Source organism: Ambystoma mexicanum, chromosome 2q (assembly GCF_040938575.1).
Source record: "Ambystoma mexicanum isolate Mex_15411 chromosome 2q, UKY_AmexF1_1, whole genome shotgun sequence".
NCBI classification, from domain to species: Eukaryota; Metazoa; Chordata; class Amphibia; order Caudata; family Ambystomatidae; genus Ambystoma; species Ambystoma mexicanum.
In genome coordinates, this window is record NC_090924.1 from 281,208,210 (window position 1) to 281,232,823 (window position 24,614).

Genomic DNA, 24,614 nt, shown 5'->3' on the forward strand with positions numbered 1-24,614 from the left:
CGAACTCCCACCCCCCAACTCAGCACAAACATGCAAACATACAGACCCAAACCCCCACCCCCAACTCAGCACACAGACCAGAACCCCCACCCCCACCCCCCAACTCAGCACACACACAAACATGGACCCATACAGACCCGAACCCCCCACCCCCCCAACTCCAAACCCCCAACCCCCACCCCCCAAATCAGCACACACACACAAGCACCCAACCAGACCCGAACCCCCACCCCCCAACTCAGCACACTCTCAAACATGCAAACATACAGACCCAAACCCCCACCCCCCACACACATCCAACACCCCCCCACCCCCGCATCTCAACATACACACAAAATACATTCAAATCCAAACATCCGACACACATCCAACACCCCCCCACCCCCGCATCTCAACATACACATAAAATACATTCAGATCCAAACATCCGACACATCCAACACCCCCCTACCCCAACATACACACAAAATACATTCAGATCCAAACATCCGACACACATCCAACACCCCCCCACCCCCACATCTCAACATACACACAAAATACATTCAGATCCAAACATCCGACACACATCCAACACCCCCCCACCCCCACATCTCAACATACACACAAAATACATTCAGATCCAAACATCCGACACACATCCAACACCCCCCCCACCCCCGCATCTCAACATACACACAAAATACATTCAGATCCAAACATCCGACACACATCCGACACCCCCCCACCCCCGCATCTCAATATACACACAAAATACATTCAGATCCAAACATCCGACACACATCCGACACCCCCCACCCCCGCATCTCAACATACACACAAAATACATTCAGATCCAAACATCCGACACACATCCGACACCCCCTCGCAACATAAACACACAAACAAAGCAAAACAGACCCGACACACAAACACAAACAGACCACTTACCGGAGACGTGCTGGAAGGCAGGCAGTTAAGCGGCAGGTAAGCAGGAACGCTGGACTCGTACTACGGCTGGCGTGGTCCAAGGCTGAAATGCCTTCCGGCATCAAGCCTTATGGTCCACGCCAGCCGTAGTGCTGGCCCTCCATTGGTGCAGCACACACGCATTACGTGGCTCGTAGGAGCGACGTGATACGTGTGTTTGCCGGACAAAAGAGCATGGCGGGCCGCAACTGGCCCGCGGGCCGTATGTTGTGCACCCATGATCTACAGCTACTGGAACTGAAGTGATGCCTTTTTGTTTGCTTTCTTCAACAATCCCGTGCAGTGCAGGAGTCCCCCGAGGTCCTCCCTCTTGTCCCCACGACTGAGGCTCAGGAACAGCGAGATCTGCAGGAACTGCCAGGAACCACGACTTCAGCAACATTTGTTTTCTTCATACAACTGTACTGTGTCAACCCGATTGAGAGACCGCCACTCTCGCAAGTTTATGAAACTTTCCCAACTTGCAGGCCTAATAAGCTCGTCACCCTACAAATGATTCTTTTCCACATAAACTACTACTGAGAACTTTTGCAAGGACTTTACCGTTTGATACCAGAACTGCTCTTTCCTATCCAGAACACTAGGCCATTGACTTTGGCCTGGCCTATTGACTTGAATTGAACTATTCTGGTGAACTGAAACTATTTGCAATGCCTAGAAAGTATATATAATCTATTCTACTTACTTTTGTCCTTTTTACTCACTGCTAAGTAACTAAACTGCCATTTTGCTCCATTTTCAGGGGAGCTCAAACTGTCTCAAAAACTGTGTATTGGTCTATAATATTAAGTTGTCTTCTTCTAGTGAAATGTTTTATACATGATTGTGTAAATAAATGAATAAGTGTTTTACCAAGAAACATTGAGTATAAGTGTCTACTTGAACCACTGTGATTGAAGGTCCTCTGTCTAATGACTTGTACTGCTCACATTCACTCTTGAGATAAGCCTGGCTGCTCAGCTCGCTATCAACAAACTGTGTGGTAGACTTATACCAAAGGTTGGTCTTGCTTACACCTGCAGTCCTAATTGTGTGGTGGTGGTCCCAGAGGGTACTGCATGCAACTCTGTACGCCCAGGCGACGTACCTTTTTGAGTTTTGAAAAAACAAATCATGTAATATGTCTGCCTATGCATTGCATGTGATCCAAGCAAAACTACAAGCCTCAGAAATATGTTTATTGAGTGTTGTGCAATATCACCTGCTTGTTTAATTTTCTAGTGTATGTTTTCGGCCCGGAATATAGTATTTTTGAACTTAACTGGCTCATTTGAATTATTTTGTGCTTCACTGTGTGGATTCATTGTGGATCCCTGACCCCACTCACACTCTCCTGAGAATAGCATTTACTGCTCACCTCTGCTAACTTGATTGGGTTTTGGCTAACCTCTCAAGAGTTCCCCTGTTCACTATAACTAGGGCTGCCTCCTAACATCTGTCCGCCGGGCCAGATTGTAGAAATCTATCTTGACAGGCCCAAGTGACAAATTCTCCAAGACCCTGGTATACCCTTTCATCTGGCTTCATCTGCCAAGCTCATTATTAGTTGTAAAGGTCACAAATAAACACCCTTGAACTGACAGACGGCGCCAGTGTGGTCATTTGAGGCAGACCATGTCACATGTGGGATCTGTTGGATCCCGATAGAGAGGTCGCCCACAACTATCAGAGGATGAAGACCCACACTTAAGAGATGCATTCGTTGGGGAACCCATATGGACAATTAGAACCATGAAACAGAATTGCTAGCTTAACTTTTCATCCCCTTTCCGGTCGAGCGTATTTCTGTGCTAATTTCAATCAACCTTAGAGATCCCCCAGCTCTTTTGCTGGATTTAGGGCTTGTGATTTTTTCCTCCCGAGTGAGTGGGACCTTTTTCTCACACATGTATTTTTCCTGACTAGGATTTTTGTGTTTTACTGTTTTATGCAGCCTGACAAACTCCATAGGCATCTGCTTTTTGCATAGTGACACACAGCACCTTCGGTGCAGTGCCACTTAGAAGTCCCTTGGACTTCTCTGAATGTTTAATTACATTTTCTTAAGTGAACTACCGTTCCCAAGAATAGGAAGATGATCCCGGTCTTAACTTTTTTTTGTGGGACCAGAACACACCACACTATGTGTAGTGCTGGGGGGTTAATGTGTAAATCCCTATCCCATTTTTCATGTGACATTTTTTTGTTACACTAACATAGCTTAAATGGCTGGTGGCAGTGGTTTAATTTTACTAAGGTGTGCATTTTTACCACGGGCTGAACCCTCAGCTTCAGTACAGCACCCATGGGTGAATAGTGTTAGGGAGAATTCTCAGAAATGTGCTAATTCCCTCCACATTAGACACCCCCAGCAACTTTGCTGGATTTTGGGAACTTGATTTTTTTTTAACCTGGAGCGTGTTTGACCCTTTTTCCCACTCTCTCGTGTATTTTGCTGTGAATTTTACCTCTGTTTCTTTTGGTTATGGAGTCTGACAAACTCCATAGGCATCATCTTTTACATTGTGTCACCCTTCACCGTCAGTGCATTGGCACAGGGAAGTCTTTCAGATTCCCCAAAGGTTTAAATACCTTCTCTGGGATAAACTACTGTTTCCCAGAGCAGTAAAGTGAAATTGACTTTACTTACATTTGTAACTTTCTAGACCTAGCACACACTATCTTACAATAGGGTGCGGGAGGGGTTTTTGTCTAGTTCTCATGTATCATTTTTTATGTTACCCTTTCCTCATCTACCGGCTGGTGGCAGTGGTTTCATTTGCACTACCATGGTTTGCATTTACCGCAGGCTGCGTTAACAGCTGCTGTAAAGCAACCGCGGGAGCCATCTTTTTAAAAATGGCCCGGTCTTCTTTTTCACTATTTCTTTGTAGAAAGGTCCTACTAGAGATTTTCTCTGCACGCCAAACCAGGTTTTGTCTCTTTGTACAAGTTTTCGTTTGGCAGGCTTTAGGAGTGAAACCCGCGCCAGTGTGTCTGTGGTAGGCAGGAAGTGAGGGAGGTGCCAGAAACTCCCTGTGCTTAGTCTACTAGGAGACCCAAATGCCCTTTGTGGTGATTGGCTGGCTGACTGCCCAGCAAGGACAGCCACCCAGCTGGGTGAGTGACAGCTAGGCTAGAATGAATGGGAGGGACTGAATAAAAGGCGAGTCTCTTGGCTTGGAAGGCAGAGTTGACCACTGGACGAAGGAACCGAAGAAGAGCTTGAAGAGGACGCCTACTGCAACTCCTGGACGGTTGGTTTGCCCGGTGAAGCCCTGCTGCAGTGCCGAAACGCCAAGTTCGCATCGACAGAGAAGCCCCTGCAAGGACGACTTCTCCACTTGAGTTGGTGGGACCAATCAACTCCAAAGTAAGCCACCTGGACATCCATCTCAGAGCTGGTTGAATTTCCACAGAGTTGCTGATGGAAACCGTATAGCCAGGGAGAAGAAAACCAGATTGTGTGCGTTGCTTTTAAGCTGGCCTAGAGCTTTTGGAAGATCCTCCAGACTCCCAAGAAGCAGGATTGACCAAGCCTGAGCCCCCTCAACAGAGTGCGGAACCCCAGAAGCAAGGAAAGTCCACCTCAACAGCCAGGAACCGCAGTGTTGCCATTTGCAGTAGACGCGAGGAGCTGAAACACTAAACAGCGACTGAAAGTGAACTTTGCTGGTTGCAAGTTTTGACTGTACCAGTGCATAGCAGGAGTCCCCCGGTGTCCTCCCTCTCGTGCCCAAGACTAAGGCCCAGGAAAAGTGAGATCTGCAGAGCTGCATAGGAACAGAGGTCATCAGCTGCATATTTTCTTCATTGCTAAGGTACTGGAAAACTAGTCTAAGAGAACTTAACTCTTACTGTAGATTTGCTTGAAACTTCTACAACTCACAAGTCTAATCAGCTTGTGGTCCTACATTTGATTCTTCTTTTCATCAAAGACTCCTAAGAACTTGTGCAAAGACTTTTCCAAGTGCTTCATCCTATATACGACTTTTGCCCATTGACTTTGGCTTAGCCTATTGAATTGTATGACTCTTCTTGGAGGATCTAAAATTATTTTCCTGCTTAAGAATATTTGTGGTCTCTTGCGTTCGAATAACGATTGCCTTTTACCAACTTTTAAGAGTGTTCTGAATGCCAACAGTAAGATATTAATGTCCCCAGCACTCAAGTTATTGAAGTCACCTGTGGGTGTAGGTTTTGTCTGTGGGCCATCCCAAAAGGGTCTTTTGTGATACAGAAACTCAGAGTGTACAGTATTGAAGTGTATTTGTGTGTTACTTAATAATTGTTTATGCAAGAAACCTTGAGTGTGAGAGTTTATTTGAATACCTGTAACTGTGAATCTTTGTTTAACTCCATTACAGCTCACATTTCCCCTCCTGAGATACGCCTGGCTGCATCACACTACCAAAACTGTGTAGTACAAGCTTATACCAAAGGTTGAGTTGCCTATACCTGCAGTCACAGTTGTGTGTTCCCAGAGAGTACTGCATACAAAGTTTGCCTAACAACCATTTTCCCAAAAGGGCCCAGTCTTCTTTTTTTGCCATTTTCTGTTTGTTAGTTCCTTCTTGGCTTTTACTCTGTTAGTTGAAACAGATGTGAGTCCTTTCTGTGTTTTGCCTTTGGCAGGCTTCAGCCCTGAAGCCCGCCCAAGCTCCAGTGTGTCTGGACAGGCAGAAAGTGAGCAAGGGTCCCTGAAACTTCCCTGCCCTTGGTCTCTAGGTGTGCCTGATGAAACCAGTCCTGATTGGCCGGCTGGCTGTCCTAAAAGGACAGCCAACCTGCTGTGTGATTGATAGCATAATGAATGGGAAATTGCTTAAAAGTCAAGGCTTTTGGGACTAGAGGCATAGTCGACCACTGGAGTGGAACATCCGAAGAATAAGACGTGATGAGACGAGACGCCAGCAGCACCCTCCTGGACCGTGAAGTGCCCAGTGAAGCCCTGTAGCTGTGCTGACCCAGTTTTCAAATAGACTGGGAAGACCCGTACGGGACGAATTCCTCCCTTCGGCTGGTAGGACCAACTAGACTCAAGACAAGCTTCAATTTGGCGCAACCTCTAACTTGCTGTGCCTCACCATAGCTGCAGAAGCCCACTGCCAAAGGTCCTGTGACCATTGACGAGTGCATCGTCTTGCGAAGTCCGAATCTGTCCGAATCTTCGTGGGCATCCAGAGGACCCTATCGAAGCAGGAAATCTTGATCCAGAGTCCCCTCACCAGAATCCAGGACAGGAGGGAGCAAGCTTCTTCCAACCAGAGTTTTTCGTTTTTCACCAACGCTGAGGAAAAGGCACCAAAACACTGAAGTGCCGCTGAAACAAAGGAAATCCATCGCTGGGGCGTCCCTCTCCAGAGTACTGCCGCAGGAGCCCGCCAGACGTCCTCCCTTTCGTCACCACAACCAAGGTCCAGGAACAAGGGTCTGCCAAGAAGTAGCAAGGAGAAATAAAGCTGGAACCATTTTCTTCATATCAAAGGTATTGTGGGGTTTGGTGTATTCACCTTTTAGCCATAAATTGAGCTGCCGGCACTGGCCTAACAGCGTGCACTCTCTACAACGTAGCTCCCTTGAGTTGCAGTGATTTCTTCTGACCTTACTAATTTGTCAAGACTTAAGCTAAGAAGAAATGCATCAGAACTATTGACTTTGTCCACTGACTTTGGCTGTCCTGGCTTGCTAAAGGCACTCCTCTGCACCTATTGACTTTGCCCGTAGTTGTTCTCCCATAGGTTATAATTGTTGACACTATTATGGCTGGGATAAAAGTCTATCTGCCTCCCATTGCAAGATTGGACTTGTTTTACAAACTGTTGAAAGTATTTCTAAACCTTCTTCTAAAATGACCTTCCTTTACAACTCAGTAACTGAATTGGTAACCATAAGTAAGTGCAATACCGACCTTTACTGAAGTCACTCTGTGTGCTGGAACATGTGTTAGCATAAGAAAAGTCTTTACCAACTTTTATTGTTTTTTAAAAACGGAATCCTAACTTTTATTGAATGTTACTAGTAGATAATGCTTTTAAAGAATGCTTATTTAAATGTTGTGTTTATTATAAATAGATGTGTATATATAACTATTTGTGTACGTGTTACTTGGATACTTGTACTTACTGATTTCGATTGTGCAGTTATACAGCTCACATTACCCCTCTTAAGATAAGCCTGGCTGCTCAGTTACACTACCAACCTGTGTAGTACAGGGCAATACTAAAAGGCGGGTTACCTAATACCAAGCAGATCAGTCTTATGTAGTCCCACACCAGTTGGACTGCACTAATTCTTACCTAACACTTTTTATAATATCTCCGCTGGAGAATGCTTATGAGTTCTGACATCCTATGACTACTGGATTCCCCAGGTAAGGAGAAAGATCTAATCAAGACTCATCTTTGGGTAGATCTTACTCTAGATTGCATTGAATATTTTTCGCCAATCCCTCAGGCCCGACTTAAGCCGTGATATGAATTACTTGCTGTTCCAACTCTACTCAGTGTCCCACCAATGTCCGGGCTCTCATGATCAATTGGACAGCTTAACCCTTGCATCATTAAAATGGGGATGCCTTTGCAGTCTATCTAGACGCCATCTGGGAGACTACATTTTCCATAGAAGTAGAGGATATGGCTTTAAAACCTGATAAATCTTGCCAGAGCCAAAGAAAGAGGAGAGTCTTTCATGTCACCCACATTACCAGAACTGCTCATAAAGAGAACTAGGTGGCAGATAGAAAACAAATATCCAGTATTTACAGAGGAGCCATCATGCGGAGACTGACTCTGGAACCCCCATAAAAGATAGAGAGGACAAAGTTATACGACTGAAGTCATATCAAAAGGCTGAGGAGTCGGTGGGGCTGAATCAGGATGGAACTGGAACTTCTGACCGCTACAGAGAAGTTGGTTACCGACTAGCAGAACTCAGGGCACATGGCAGAATAAGATCCTTCAGGGCACATGGCAGAATAAGATCCTTCAGGCCTGTCCCCGGACAAAGAGAAGGGCCTGTTAAGATGGATTTCTAGAATCTGGTCTAGTTCTAGTGAATAGGGAATTCAGAGGTTAGCCAAAGCCCAATCAAGGTAGCAATGGAGAGCAGTTAAGGCTATTCTCAGGAGAGTGTGAACGGGATATGGGGCCCTCAATTAGTAGACACAATATAATACACAATAATTCAATTTAGAGAGGTAAGTATAGAAATACAGTTATTTATTCTAGGCATTTTACATACACTAAAAAAAAGAACAGGTGGTATTATCACACAATACTTCTATGATACAAATATATACATTCACCATAGGTTCATATATGCATTAAGAGAACATTTGGCAAGCAGGCAAGTAATATTGAATGCATTTAATGATGGAACCAGATCACAAGTGAATTCCCAAACTTAAGCAGTCAAAACTATGAAGAATGTGATTTGTGCCCAAAAGTTACAGGAGCTACAATGCTTCTCTCCCCATTATGTTGTTTCTGTAGGTAAGCTCTAATTTTCACTTGTTCTTTGGCCATATTGTAGCTTGCCTTTCTTCCTGCCTGGCCAAGAAATCCCATATACAGTCATGCACTTGTGTGAGCGCGTCTGTGCAAGAGTGAGCGTGTGCGCACAAGAGTGAGCGCGTGTGTAGTGTAAGAGTGAGCATGCGTGTGTAGTGTAAGAGTGAGCATGCGTGTGTGTGTAAGAGTGAGTGTGTGTATGTATGTGTGTGTAAGAGTGAGCGTGTGTGTGTGTGTAAGAGTGAGCGTGTGTGTGTGTGTAAGAGTGAGCGTGTGTGTGTGTGTGTGTGTAAGAGTGAGCGTGTGTGTGTGTAAGAGTGAGCGTGTGTGTGTGTAAGAGTGAGCGCGTGTGTGTGTGTAAGAGTGAGCGCGTGTGTGTGTGTAAGAGTGAGCGCGTGTGTGTAAGAGTGAGCGCGTGTGTGTGTGTAAGAGTGAGCGCGTGTGTGTGTAAGAGTGAGCGCGTGTGTGTGTGTAAGAGTGAGCGCGTGTGTGTAAGAGTGAGCGCGTGTGTGTAAGAGTGAGCGCGCGTGTGTGTAAGAGTGAGCGCGCGTGTGTGTAAGAGTCAGCGCGCGTGTGTGTAAGAGTCAGCGCGCGTGTGTGTAAGAGTCAGCGCGCGTGTGTGTGTAAGAGTCAGCGCGCGTGTGTGTGTAAGAGTCAGCGCGCGTGTGTGTGTAAGAGTCAGCGCGCGTGTGTGTGTAAGAGTCAGCGCGCGTGTGTGTGTAAGAGTCAGCGCGCGTGTGTGTGTAAGAGTCAGCGCGCGTGTGTGTGTAAGAGTCAGCGCGCGTGTGTGTGTAAGAGTCAGCGCGCGTGTGTGTGTAAGAGTCAGCGCGCGTGTGTGTGTAAGAGTCAGCGCGTGTGTGTGTGTAAGAGTCAGCGCGTGTGTGTGTGTAAGAGTCAGCGCGTGTGTGTGTGTAAGAGTCAGCGTGTGTAAGTCAGCGTGTGTGTGTAAGAGTCAGCGTGTGCGTGTGTAAGAGTCAGCGTGTGCGTGTGTAAGAGTCAGCGTGTGTGTGTGCGTGTGTAAGAGTCAGCGTGTGTGTGTACGAGTCAGCGTGTGTAAGAGTCAGCGTGTGTGTGTGTAAGAGTCAGCGTGTGTGTAAGAGTGAGCATCTGTATGTGTGAGCGTGTGTGTAAGAGTGAGCGTATGTGTGTAAGAGTGAGCGCATGTGTGTAAGAGTGAGCGCATGTGTGTAAGAGTGAGCGCATGTGTGTAAGAGTGAGCGTGTGCAAGTGTGTGTAAGAGTGAGCATTTGTAAGTGTGTGTGTAAGAGTGAGCGTGTGTAAGTGTTGTTTCTGTAGGTAAGCTCTAATTTTCACTTGTTCTTTGGCCATATTGTAGCTTGGCTTTCTTCCTGCCTTGCCCAGAAATCCCATATACAGTCATGCACTGTGAGCGCGTCTGTGCAAGAGTGAGCGCGTCTGTGCAAGAGTGAGCGCGTCTGTGCAAGAGTGAGCGCGTCTGTGCGAGTGAGCGCGTGAGTGAGCGCATGAGCGCGTGTAAGTGAGCGCGCATGTAAGAGTGAGCGCGTGCGCGCGTGTAAGAGTGAGCGCGTAAGTGTGTAGTGTAAGAGTGAGCGCGTACGTGTGTAGTGTAAGAGCGTGCGTGTGTGTAAGAGTGAGCGTGTGTGTAAGAGTGAGCGTGCGTGTGTGTAAGAGTGAGCGTGTGTGTGTGTAAGAGTGAGCGTGTGTGTGTGTAAGAGTGAGCGTGTGTGTAAGAGTGAGCGTGTGTGTGTAAGAGTGAGCGCGTGTGTGTAAGAGTGAGCGTGCGTGTGTGTAAGAGTGAGCGTGCGTGTAAGAGTGAGCGTGCGTGTAAGAGCGAGCGTGCGTGTAAGAGCGAGCGTGCGTGTAAGAGCGTGCGTGTAAGAGCGTGCGTGCAAGAGCGTGCGTGTGTGTAAGAGCGTGCGTGTGTGTAAGAGCGTGCGTGTGTGTAAGAGCGAGCGTGCGTGTGTGTAAGAGCGAGCGTGCGTGTGTGTAAGAGTGAGCGCGTGGGTAAGAGTCAGCGAGTGTGTAAGAGTCAGCGTGTGTGTAAGAGTCAGCGTGTGTGTGTGTGTAAGAGTCAGCGTGTGTGTGTGTGTGTGTAAGAGTCAGCGTGTGTGTGTGTGTAAGAGTCAGCGTGTGTGTGTGTAAGAGTCAGCGTGTGTGTGTGTAAGAGTCAGCGTGTGTGTGTGTGTGTGTAAGAGTCAGCGTGTGTGTGTGTAAGAGTCAGCGTGTGTGTGTGTGTAAGAGTCAGCGTGTGTGTGTGTGTAAGAGTCAGCGTGTGTGTGTAAGAGTCAGCGTGTGTGTAAGAGTCAGCGTGTGTGTGTGTAAGAGTCAGCGTGTGTGTGTGTGTAAGAGTCAGCGTGTGTGTAAAAGTAAGCGTGTGTGTAAGAGTGAGCATGTGTAAGAGTGAGCATGTTTAAGAGTGAGCATGTGTATGTGTGAGCGTGTGTGTAAGAGTGAGCGCATGTGTGTAAGAGTGAGCGTGTCTAAGTGTATGTAAGAGTGAGCATGTGTAAGTGTGTGTGTAAGAGTGAGCGTGTGTAAGTGTGTGTAAGAGTGAGCGTGTGAGCATGCGTGTGTGTGTGTCAGTGGCCAAGGAAGGTGCCTGAAAGTCTAGGTGTGTGGCATGAGTGAAACCCAGAGCTGCATGACCGGACATGACCTGGAAAGGAAGGAAAAAGGACCAACAGCAATGGGTCCAAACAGCAACCAAAAATCTTGTGGCCTTTGCCTGGCCAGGCCATTTTACGCCACTAGCCACGTGTGCGGCTAGCAGCTTGTCTTTAGGCCCAAATAAAAGTAACTAAAAAGGTCAAAAGTAAAAAGGGAAAAGGTTTACCGGTACTAATATTCTGAAAGACTGATCAGTTTTGCATTAACAAAATGAGCAAATGGGCAGGGGAGTGAAGCGGGGGAATTCACTTCCCTGTCGAAAGTCAGGACAGCTTAAAAAAGAGTAGCAAAATGTTTGGGGGTCCATAGAACTATAGAGGGAAAGTTGTCAAAAGAGCAATCTTTCCTAATAATAGCTCATATCATTCATTGAGTTTTACGTTGGTCGAACGGAAAGCGCATAGAGTAAACGTCTTCAGGAAAACAAATGGTTCAACGTAAAGCTGTTCAATGGGGTCAGTATTTGCAGCAGTGCATACGATAAATTGACTGAAGATATACGTGTTTTAAGATTTCTCTAAATGTTATAAAATGTTGTAACAAAACAACTGGACAGTCATAAAAACTAAAATAGAAAACTATTTGTGATGAAAACAAGCAAAAAAGTGTCGGTGTGCTCAAAAGAAAGATGTTGGGTATAATTAAAAAGGTCATAGGGAAAGATGTTCGAAAGGTGTTCAGTACATTGTTTTTAGATCCTCCCACATTATCACCAGAAAAACGCATGCTAAAGAGGATTTAGAAGTCAACCATCTATAGAGTGCAAAGTTGATAAACACACGTGTAGAAATGTAAAATAAATGCACAGAAAACAGGTTTTGTGCATACCTTATGCAAATATATACTTAACCAAATTATTTAATATTATAAGTTAAAAAACTTTCTGTCTCAACATCTGACATACTAAATTACCACAAAAACCTGAATTACCCTTTCCTTAGAGCCCAAGATGATACTGGCAACATCAAATATCACAGCTAGTGCCACTTCTCCTATTTTGCACAGCTCCTTCTCCTCATATGCCATACATATTGCAATGGCATCGATCAGCACCAAGGGATCCATGCCTTTCGAACCATTCTCCTCACTGTGAAACATGGCGGTGCTGGGCTGGCTCCCAACCTGGTAGCATTGAAGCAAAAATGGACCTGTACAGGATAAAAAGAAATCGAATTAAATCCTTGCTGGTGTTTAAAGTGGGTGCTTCTATTGTACATGTATTCAAGAAATATATCATAGCGGTCAAGTTACTCATGGTTGTGACTACTGTCCTGCCAAAGGGTCTTCAACCTGTGACTCAGATGTTTTGGACTACATTTCCCATGGACCCACCTCATTGGCAATGCTGACTAGGACTGATGGGAGAAATAGTCCAAAACATTTGGAAACAAAGTTTGCAAATCCCTTCCCTAGTCCACAGTCCCTTTTACTCTATTTGTGAGAGGTCATCATTGGAAAGAGGTGCAAGTGTGCTAATTCCCTTCTACCTTGGAAACCCCCAGATCTTTTCCTGGACTTTAGGACTTTTCATTTTCATGCTGGAGAGAGTGAGACCTTTTTCCCCACTCTCTCATCTATTAGTCTTTGATTTGAACTCTGTTTCTCTTTTGGTTTTTGAGTCTGACAAACTCCATAGGCATCATCTTTTTACATTCTGACACACAGCAGCACCTTCAGTGCAGTGGCACAGGGACGCCTTTCAGATTTCCCAAAGGTTTAAATACCTTCTCTTGGATACACTACTGTTTCCAAGAGCAGTCAAGTGAAATGGACTTTACTTACCTTTTTTAACTTTGTAGACCCAGCACACACTATCTTACATAGAAGTGCTGGAGGGGTTACTTAGTATCCCCTTTGTCTACTTTCTGATGTAACATTTTAATGTTACCCTTTCTACAATTAATGGCTGGTGGCAGTGGTTTACTTTTTCCTACCACTGTGTGTTTTTACCGCAAGCTGCGTTCGCAGCTGCAGTATAGCACCCATGGGTGCCCATTTTGTCAAAATGACACCGGTCTTTTTTTTTTTTGCCATTTCTTGTTGTACAGTTCCTTCTGGAGATTTACTCTGCGCGCCAAGCCAGGTTTTGTCCCTTAGTTTGTTTCGTCTTTGGTGGGGTTCACTGGTGAAGCACGCCTCTGGCTCCAGCGTGTCTGGCAGGGCAAGAAGCAAGGGAGGTTCTCGAAACTCCCTGTGCTTAGTCTCCTTTTTGCTTGGAAGGCAGAGTCGACCACTGGACGAAGGAATCCGAAGAAGAACTTGGAAGAGAAGTTTGCTGCAACTCCTGGACTGTTGGTTTGCCCGGTGAAGCCCTGCTGAAGTGCTCAAGCTCCGAATTTGCCTCGACTAGAGAAGAGCTGCAAAGGACTACTTCTCCCCTTGGGTTGGTGGGACCAATCAACCCCAAGACAAACTCATCTTGAAATCCTTTCGGAGCTGGCTGTACTTCCATTCCTGCTGCAGGAACGGAGTGCCAGGGATGGGAACACCAGAATCGAGTGCATCGTTTTTAAGTCGGACACAAGCTCCAGGAAGATCCTCCGGACTCCCTCGAAGCAGGACCTACCATGGCTGAGCCACCTCAACAGAGTGCTGGACCCCAGAAGCAAGGAAAGTCTGCAAGGTATCGAGAACCACAGTGGTGCTATTTGCGAGAAGCTAAAACAAGCGAAGTGCTGCTGATCTGAACTTTGTCTATTGCTGCCGCCGACCTTCCAACCGTAGTGCATGAGTCCCCAGATGTCCTCCCTCTTGTCCCCACGACGGAGGCCCAGGAACAACAGGATCTGCCATACTACAACAGGAACAGAAGCCAGCTGGAACCAATTTTCTCAGACCTAAGGTACTGTGAACTAAGGGGTACTTACCGCTTGCTGTGTAGTTTGCTTGCTCTGAGTTGAGACTTGCATTTACTGCCTTTTGCAGAGTTTCTTGCACCTTTGCCTTTCAGAAGCCTCCCAGTTTGTGGCCCAACAGCGATTTCTTTTCACCAAAAACTCTCTATAACATTGTGCAAGACTTTTTACTTACCTTCAAGAAGAATTTCAGCTCACCTAGACGTTGCTCAAGTGACATTGGCTGTCCTGGCTCCCTGATAGACTCTTCTAACCTCTGACTTTGTGTTTTGATCTGTCCCTCTAAAAAGTAATACATGGTTTACTTGTATAGCTGGGAAAGGGTTAATCTACATTGCATTGGGGGGTTCAAAAGTGCTGTTTGAGAAACTTGTTAACCATTGTTTCCTCCCCTGACCTCTTTTCCTTTGACACCAAACTCAGTATTGCTTTAAATGTACCAGTGATATATCAATGACCACAGTGTCCTAGTTACTAAAGTCACCAAAGGGTGTAGGCAGTGCCTCTGTGCCACCCCCAAAGGGTATCTACTGATTTATTGAAACTGAGAGTGTGCATTTTGAAGTGTATTTAAGTGTTACATATTTGCTCCCTTCTAAAGAAGGCTTATTAAACTGTTACATTAATAAATAATTATTTAATCAAGAAACCTTGAGTATAAGTGTTATTTGGATACTTTTTTTTCAGTGTCACTTCACTTCAGTTTCCCTTTCTTTCTCCTTTCCTTCTCAGTTTTCAGCTTTCAGCTCTATTCTTTGTTCTTCACTTCGTTTTGATTTCGATTCGTTTGTAAAAATCATTAATTTGATTAAATCAACTAAATAAATAAATTTGGATACTTGTCACTGTGAAACTATGTTGCAACCCTACAGCTCACATTGACCCCTCTTGAGATAAGCCTGGCTGCTCAGTCACTCTGAAAACAAAGTGTGGGTGGGCACGGCACTACGAGATTAGTACTGTCAATCAGTTCAATTTACGTAGATTGAAATCTTTGAAAACTGCTTTAACCAGGAGCTTCCAGTTTAAAAAGGGTCCTTTGGCATCCGGACCATCCAATTCAAAAACCAAGAAAAAATAAGTCACTCTACCAGCTTGTGTAGTACAGATTTATAACAAAGGTTGGGTTACCTATTGCCAAGAGGACAAGGCTGGTGCAGTCTCCCACAGGGCTACTGCATACAATCTTGCCTAACAGCAACCATGCCTCTGCAAAATGGAACTCCTTTGCAAAAAAGCTCCAGAATTCCTGAGTTTGCAAAGCATATACGGTGTAATAGTTCATAAAGTGGATTGTTAAAGATTAAATCAAAAGCCTCACAGTTAAAATGCACCCAATAACTCAATACACAATTCTAAAGCCGTCCAGCTCTACTCTTCCCAATGTCAAAGTGAGCTAAAGGTGAGTAACCTTTATCAAACAAGTGGATACAGTGGTCAAAGTGAGAAGTGGTTGGGAGCGGTGCAACTATACTTTTTTGAAGGGACTTCTCCTATACTTATTTTTTTAATATAATTTTTTTAACAATCCGTGCCAGTTTGTTAGTTTGTTTTATTATTTATAGTGCGTGCCAGACCCGAGGGTATCAGGGCGCCAAAGGCATTAAGAGGGTTGTTCAGCTTAGGTTACATTGCTGTGCAAGATCATACATTACAACAATTAGTTTTATACACGAATATAAGTAGTCAATATGTACAGAATACAGGCATAAGGGTCCTGTTACACACTATGGTAAAAAGCATTGTGAAGCAAAATGAGACAATATATAACACTGTGAAACAATATATACAGTATGTACAAAAGGGAAGAGTCTAGTAATCAAATGACGGACGTCATTTTCCTTGATCCAATGTATGGGGTTGGGCCTAAAGCGTAGGTAGGGTAGGTCTTCCCTGAAGGTAGGAGGGAGGGAGTTCCAGTATTTTGCGGCTTTGACTGGGAAGCTACCTCCGCCAGTCTTCATGCGTTTGAATCTAGGCACTAATAAGAGGTTGGCATTGGCTGTTCAAGGGGCGGGTGGAGGATTGTCTTGTAAATCTAGCTGTGAGGTAGTGTGGGGCAGTATGATGGAGACATTTATGTGTCAGGGAGGCTGTTTTGAGGAGAATTTTGTCTTTGGTAGAAAGCCAATTGTTGGATCATCTGAGGTCAGAAATGTGGGCTTTCTTGGGAAGGTTTAGGGCTGCTCTGAGGGCGTTATTTTGTAATATCTGGATCTTTTTGGTGATATATTTGTTACTCCCTACATATAGGGCATTACAATAGTCCAGTTTGGAAAGGACAAGGGCTCTTGCTAGGGTAATGCAGTTGTTAGATTAAAGGAAGGGCTTGGCTGCTTTGATTAACTTTCAAGTATAGGCAGCAGCTGAAGCTATGGAGTTAACTTGTTTTTTGAGGGTTTGTGTGGAGTCTAAATAGAATCCAAGGGTTTTGACCTCCTTATCAACAGTGATGTTGTTATTGTCGATTTTGAAGATAGAATAGTTATGACCTAGTTTGTTTAGGTTAACAGTGGTACCAATGATGAGAAGTTCCGTTTTGTCATCATTCAGGCATAGACCATGAGAGGCCATCCATGCCTGGATGATGAGGTACACTCTATTCACAAAGGCCAAATCCTTGTTGTAATCGCCCGTCAACGGGATGAGGATCTGTCTATCGTCGGCATAGTTAGTGTAGGTGATACCCAGGCCGTCCAGATCATCAAAAAGGGGCTTTGTAAAGATGTTGTACAGGGTAGGTGAGACCCGGAGCCCTGGGACACGCCACAAGTGATGGGTATGGGGTCAGCGGCTGCTAGGAGTGAGAAGACGCGCATTGTTCTATTGTCGAGGAAAGATTGGATCCAACCTATTGCCTCTTGTGAAAAATGGGCGGCGGAGTCCAAGTAGTTGCAGAGAATCTTGTGGTCAACCAGATCAAATGCTGCTGGGAGATCAAGAAGCAGCAATAGTGCTGTTTTACCATCATCTCTCAACACGTCTATTTGTGCTTTAAGGTCGATGAGCACAGTTTCAGTTCTATGTTGTGGTCTGAAGCCTGACTGCCTTACTCCTAAAAGGTGGTTATGTTCCAAATATTGTTGGATTTGAAGATAAACAATCATTTAGAATTTTAAGCATAAACGGGACTGTGGTGATAGGGCAATAGTTAGTAGGTATTGATGGGTCGAGTGTTTGTTTTTTCAGAAGTGGGAGGTCGCAGGACTGTTTCAGGTTGTTGGGGATGGTGCCTGAAGAGAAGGAGGCATTTGTAAGTTTGTCGATGAATGGGGAGAGGTCATGGCCGCATCTTTTATGATTTGTGCTGGGCAGGGGTGTTACGCTCACCTGGTATCCAAGGGGACGCCACCCAGCCCTGGTTGGATAATTTGCACTCTCGAACTCTCCCCCGGTCCCTTGCTAAGGCCTCTGGTTAAAGATGGGTCTGCAATATAGGAGAGCTGGATTCAATACCGGATTGTCTTTATGTTTTCCCACCTCCCTTGGCCTCAACTCCTTCCTTCCCCTTGGGCCCTCTCCTCACCTTAATATTGTAAAAGGCGGATTCTCCGTCCTGCTCCTCGTGGCAGGGGCGCGTAGATGTGGGGGGCGATCAGCGACCAAGTTACTTCACTGGTGCAAGCCCCACTGTGGGAATCCAGGCCTGCTGCGACTCCGTAGGTTTGCTGCTTTACAGTCTTTATATGCAGTTCTTATGTTCCTCTTAGTTCGAATAATAATGTCTTGCGTCTTTTCTTTGAGGTATGCAAAGGTCTTTTAGTGTTGTCATGCAGTTTGAAGATGAGCATGGGCCGGTAGGCGAAAGCGCAGTGTGCGCGATGCTGTCCGGTGAGTAATGCGTGATGCGCGGCGCTGTTTAGCCTTTTATATTGCTAACCTGTGTCTTTTTTCTCCTTGCAGGTTGCGATGTTCCGCCCCGAGCGCCGTAATGTTCCAGCAATGATAATGACCAGGAGATGACTACCCAGGCAAGAATGGTGTGGCTTTCTTCATTCGGGAGGAAACGTGAGTAAACACTTACTAATGCTGTCTTTCTTTCTCCTCTTTCCAGGTTATGGCATTCCAGGATGCATGCGGTGCCAGATGATGGAGTTCGTACCTTCAGGTGAGTGGAAATGAAGTCAGCGATGGATTGAAGACAGGATACTGTTCCAGGTGAGTTTCGTAGTGTTCTTTCTCTCTCTGCAGGTCCTTTGTTTCAGGTAAGCTGGCCTCAAAGAACTGGGCATGATGAGCGTTACGCTGCCCACAGCAGAATAACGCAAAGCATTTTCTGCCATTTGGGTACGGTTTAAATAGTCTCAGGTAAAGTAGTCCAGGTAAAATAGTCCCAGGCCTGCCACACCCAAAGTAGTCCAGGTAAAGTAGTCCCAGGCCTGCCACACCCAAAAGACTAGACCGCATAGCTCAGTTCCTTGTAACTGAGCTATGCGTGTGCCTCCATGTTGGCTGAACCCCCTCCCCCTCAATTTAAATAGTCCCAAGTAAATAGTCCCATTCTAATGTTGGTCTTCATGATGGATATGAGCCTGGTGCCAAGACTGACTCCCAAGAGAGTCTTGGATGAGGTTTTAATGCCTTTGACCTGGCCCTAACTGGAAGGCTTACTTGCCAGTGAGGGCCAGGGGCAAAGGTCATGACAGGGGTCACCGTGGCAGTTGGAAGGTTTGAGGGTGAGGATGACCTTTTCGACTTCTATGATAGATACTTTATTAAAGTTGAAGCGGGGTATGAGTGGTGTGGGTGGAGGCAAGGTGGTCTGGGGCACTGGCGCATCAATTTTACTAAGGTTAGAGGCAAGAAGCAGAGCTTCGTTTTTATTATTGATCTTGACCTGGAGGGTTGTCATCTTGTTAGAGAGGTCGCTCTGTATACTAGTGCACCAGTTTTTGTCCTTAAAACAGGTGTCTGGGGCTTGGATGGGCGATTCTATCTCTTTGAGGATTGCGAACAATTCTTTAGTGTTTGAGTTAGCTTGAGTAATGCGCAGGTTATATGATGATTGTTTGGCTAGGACGATTTCTTTTTTGTAGAGGGAGGCTAATTTGCTCAAGTTGTTCCTATTAGATTCGGAAGAATCTAGTCTCCAAGTTTGTTCACTTAAGTTTCTCTTGTCTAATTGCTTTCAAGTGGGGAAGAGAACCAGGTATTTACGTGTTTTTTCGGTTTGCTCTTTCTGATTTTCAGTGGTGCTATGGTATCTAGAGAGGATAACATTACTTTGTTGTACTCTTCTACCATGGTGAAGGGGTCAGTGTGGACAGGAAGTGAGTTCAACACTGGGAGAATCAGGGGAATGAGTTTTTCAGTTGTAATGTTTTTTATTTCTAGTGGGAATGGCTGGAGCTAAGCTATCGACATATCGGGGAGAGTAAGCCTCTAAGGAGAAGGAGATGAGGTGGTGGTCGGACCAAGGCTGTGGTGTTATGGAGGTGATGAATGTTTGGCAGTTGTGTTCAGCAATCCAGTCGAGGGTCCTGCCTTTAGTATGGGTTGCACCTGCGACCGTTTGGGTGAACCCTAGTTCCTTGAGGGAATCATTAATCTGTGTAGCGTTATGGTCTAGTGGGTCGGTGATACCAAGATTGAAATCTCCTAGTAGGAGGCACTGAGATGAGTTTTTTTGAGGTTGTCAGATAGGATATTGGTTAGGTCTTCGAAAGAGCCTAAGGAGACCGGGGGTCTGTATATCAGGTGAATAGAAAGGGTCTGGGTGTTAAGAGATTGTCAGCTTGGCGGTAAGGGATTCACATGAGTCTACGTTTTGTGGCGTGGAGAGTCTCAGTGCTAGGCTAGTTTTTGCAATTATGGCAAGGCCTCCGACCTCGGGATGTAGTGCGATCTATTCTTAGAAGGGTGAAGTCCTCAGGGATGGCTAGCATGATCGCTGGGCCTGCCACTGGATGGAGCCAAGATTCAGTAATGGCAAAGAAATCTATATTTTCTGTTTGGAGTAGATCAACTATTTCTGTGGCGTGGGCCGCCTTGGAGTGGGCATTTATTAGTGCTCCTTTTATGCTGTTCTTTGTAGATTCGGTAATGACTGGGCCATGTCGAGGTGCTTCAGGGGGGTGTTAAAGTCACGAAAGAGCAGGCTGTTAAGCTGGAGTGGGTGCTGGGTGTTGGTAGCTTTGCGAAAGGGGGTTTTGGTGTTAGGCTGTAGGCCTTTTAGGGTTGTGGTAGTGTTGTTGGAAGGAGGATATAATGTTTTGGCTAATGGCTCATATATTCTAGGGACTCTAGCGTGGAGTTTGAGGTTTCTCTGGTGTAGACTACACGGTCTAGTAATGAAGTCATTCTGACTTAGGGGCTTGTTAAAGAAGGTCGCAAGAGCTGATAAAGGCAGGGTATGAGACATGGTGAGGTTTAGTATACTAATTAGGTGTAGGGTAGTCCTCAATAGGACGGTGTAAATCAGAGGCAGATGCATAGTTTGCACGTGGAGTGGCTTGCTGATGGTGGATGTAACGATATGGTCAGTTGGACGGTATCAGTACAGAAGCACAGGACTCGGGAGGCTATGGGTGAGGAGCTTTGGGTGTGCACTCGGGTTAAAGGAGGGAGTGCAAGTTCAGCTTAGAGTGACTAACGTGACTAGGTGCATGTCCTAGTATCCTGGAGGCTGTAGCAAGTATGCAGCAGCTGTACTGTAGACTGCAATGTGGGTGGCTGGTAGGGTAGAATGATAGTGACCAATTCTACAGGGGATGGTTAAGATTGGCAGGCGGAGTGCGGAATGCCAATTTGGCTGTGCTAGAATTTACTAACATGTGGGCCAGGTGTCAAGGTAAACATATCAGATTATTTGCTTAGTGGCATCAGAACACATTGCAGGTGATAAATAGCACAAACAATTATTTAAAATGCATCCTTCGATAGTAACAGATATCTGTATACAGATTGGATGTGGCCATATAATCATCGCGACATACTCCTATAACAAAGCAAGGAGGGACCGACTGTGCATGTGTGGAAACATACTAGGGGTACATAGGTGGGGGGGAGCATAGAGTAGGTAAGCGATTTGGTCATGAACAATTGGCATGGTATAGCATAGTGTATAAATAGTGTCCACATGACATGGGTGATTAGCGATTGCTGGACAAAGCTTAGATGGATACAGTAGAGAACAACGCAGTGGAGAATCATATTTAAGCTGTTATCATTGACTTCGGTACCAATATTATAAACATGCCACAGACAGTTGTGAACTTCAAGGAGGAGAGCGCAAGAGAGTGGAAATGTGGCGGTAGCCTTGAGAGTGATGGTAGGTTATGAACAAACAGCGTATGGGACGCGAAGATATAATGTCATGCTGTTTACGAGTCCGCGTTCTGTAAGGCAACGGCACTCGGGGTGTGCATGGCAATAGCTAGATCAGCTCAGGCGGCCTGGTACAATAAGAGGAAGATTAGGGTTACCTTTAATGAAGTTCACAGGGTAGAGGGGAACGGCACGCAAACAAGGAGGACTTGTTGGCTTGCAGCACGGCACACTCGGTCAGCTCAGTCAGTAGGAAGCCTTCTCTCTAGGCCTTACCTCATGGGCCAGCTCTCGCCTGCCGGCGAATCATGGTGAGTTTAGGTAGGGTGCCACAGCCAATCTGTTGGCTCCTGCAGTCAGGATGCAGTCAGGCACTCCTGGAAGACGGGGTCAGGCACGGAGTGCTCTCGGTGCAGCTGCCATCTTAAAGCAGTGCATCTTGAGGAATTTCAGAAGGGGATGATTTCACTCGACCAGTATAATGATTAATACGATCAGCTTGTGTAATTAAGGCTGATCTCAGGAATAATGCAATCAAGGAGCTTAATTGAAATTCGGATTTCTAAGGCACCAAACAGGAATGGTCTGGGGGGCTCTTAGGCAGCTGGTAATATGCCTAAGGCTTACCTCGGCAATCACAGCTCAATTACGGATGGGGGTGCGGTATTACCCAAATTGTTGGTTTACAATTGTTCAAATGAACAATTGACCGAATTTAAAGGGTCACAATTGACCGAATATATATATATATATATATATATATGGGATACATTACTCACCGTAATCGTATTTCTGATGCTTGTATCTGCTTAGATTCACATGCTGTGCATAGGCCGACATCTAGTGGAAGCTGCGGAGTATTACAGTTTGTTTTTCGAAAGTCGAAAATGGGGCGTCGACACAGGCGTGCCAGTAATACTATCCCTAGTGTGACGTCCACTGTACCCAGGATCCCTCACGCGTGTAGGATCCTCAGATTGTATTTTTTCTGACATGAGGAAGCATGAGGAGTAGCGTGAGTACAGATAATCCAAGCAGATAGACAGAAAGGTAAGACTACAAGCAATCATGCGCCTTCTCTCGGAGGGGAGGAAGGGTGGGTCGCATGTGAATCTAAGCAGATACAAGCATCAGAAATACGATTACGGTGAGTAATGTATCCCTTCTGAGGCTTGTGGAATCTGCTTAGATCACATGCTGTGCATAGATTAGCGAGCAGTACCAGAAGAAGGAGGTGGGATGTGAGAAGGGTCATGAGCAAACAGGTGTCTTAGAACCGCTTGTCCCACTTGTGTATCTGTCTTGGAATGAGTGTCAATGCAGTAATGCTGAGTAAAAGTGTGAATAGAGCTCCAAGTAGCCGCTTTGCAAATGGTGTCGAGGGGAACATTTGCAATGAAAGCCAGAGTGGCACCAATGCCTCTAGTAGAGTGGGCCCTTGGCGTAAAAGGCAGAGTCTTTTTAGAAAGAGAGTAACACAGCTGTATACAGTTGATAATCCACTTCGAGATAGCGCCCTTAGAGACGCGATCCCCCTCTCTGCCTGTAGCTACGGAGACAAACAGTTGATCTGTTTTCCTTAGCGGTCTGGTTTTATTTACATAGTATAGGACCGCCCTACGCACATCTAGGGTGTGTAGTTTCACCTCAGCCGAGCTTTGCGGGTTTTGGAAGAAAGCCGGAAGCTCGATGGACTGGTTTACATGGAATTTGGATATGAATTTAGGTGAGAACCTAGGGTGTGTGCGTAAAACCAGTTTGTCCTTGTGGATAGTAAAGAAAGGATCCTGCACTGACAGAGCCTGAATTTCACTGACCCTTCTTATGGAGGTAATGGCTACTAAGAAGGCCGTTTTATAAGTCAGGTGTTTGAGACTACTTTTATGCATGGGTTCGAATGGGGGTCCCATGAGCTTAGCTAGCACCACGTTGAGGTCCCATCCTGGCGGTGGGTTCGAAATAGGAGGGTGAAGTCTCTTTACTCCTTCCATGAAGGCTTTAACCACTGGTACTTTCCACCACGAGACCTTGTTATGGGATGTGGTGTAAGCCGAGAGGGCTGCCAGGTGTACTTTCAGCGAGTTAAAAACCAACCCTGCATCCAGCAGGTGGAGCATGTATGTTACAACGTTGGAAGGAGTGCAATCAACCGGGTTGATTTGTTTATTCTGGCACCAGATAACGAATCTTTTCCACTTATCAAAGTAACAGTGCCTTGTATTTGGTTTCCTGGACTCCTTTAGAATGTCCATACACCTCTGTGGTAATTTGAGATGTCCAAACTCTATGACTTCAGGAGCCATGCTGCTAGGTTCATAGAGTTGGGTTTCTGATGCACTGTTTGACCCTGTTGCTGGGACAGTAGGTTGTACCAGGCTGGGAGTCTGATGGGTTCGCACACCGCCATCCTGCGTAGGTGTGGAAACCATGGTTGTCTCGCCCACATGGGAGCAACTAGGATGAGCGTCATCGATTCCTTGTTCATCTTGTACACCACCTTCCTGATGAGAGGAGTTGGTGGAAAAGCGTACGCAAACATCCCTGACCAGTTCATCCACAGGGCATTCCCTTGGGAGTCTGGCTGGGGGAACCTGGATGCAAATCCTGGGCATTGTTTGTTTTCGCTTGTGGCGAATAGGTCTATAGTGGGGAAACCCCACTGAGAGAAGAGATCTTCTACTACTTCTCTGTGAAGGACCCATTCGTGTTCTTCTGGGAGGGAGTCTCTGCTTAGAGTATCCGCTAGGGAATTGAGCTCCCCTGGAACATGTTGCGATGACAGGAAGATGTTCCGTCTGAGTGCCCATATCCATATTTTCTGGGCAAGCTTGGACAGATTTGGTGAACGAGTCCCCCCTTGCTTGTTCAGATAGAACATGGCTGTCGTGCTGTCCGTCCTGACCTGCACCGACAAGTTCAGTAGATGGGGCTCGAACGCCTTTAGCGCTCGGAATACTGCCAGAAGCTCTAGCAGATTGATGTGGTTCTTGGCTACTGAGTGAGACCAGAGACCCTGAGCTGTGTGGTGGAGATGGTGAGCTCCCCACCCAGTCAGGCATGCATCTGTAGTCACCACGGCTTGTACTTTGGGATCGTAAAAGGGTTTCCCCTTTGCGAGATTCTCTCTTGTCCACCAGTGTAGGACCAGGTAAATGCATGACGCCATCATGCCCAGTAACCGCATAGCTTTGCGTACTGTTATCTGTTGACCTGACTGATAATACGGAATTTGCAGAAGTATATTCCGAATTCTCTCTTCCGAAGGGAAGGTCAATCCTTTCTGAGTATCTAGGATAGCTCCTAGAAACTGTTTTGAGGTGCTTGGCACCAGACTTGACTTTTTCTCGTTGATGGAGAAGCCTAATTCGTGGAGGAGGTCGATAGT

At 45.9% G+C, this 24,614-nt stretch overlaps 1 protein-coding gene across 8 annotated transcripts in view; it reads right to left on the reverse strand.

The window, feature by feature from the left end:
- TRRAP (transformation/transcription domain associated protein) overlaps window positions 1–24,614 on the reverse strand; it is a 2,065,012-nt gene that overhangs the window by 1,472,326 nt on the left and 568,072 nt on the right. For all 8 annotated transcript variants that reach the window (XM_069647248.1, XM_069647247.1, XM_069647244.1 and 5 more), the window contains exon 24: window positions 12,039–12,256. In XM_069647248.1, the coding sequence (XP_069503349.1) occupies window positions 12,039–12,256 (218 nt within the window). The remainder of the gene's footprint in view (window positions 1–12,038; window positions 12,257–24,614) is intronic.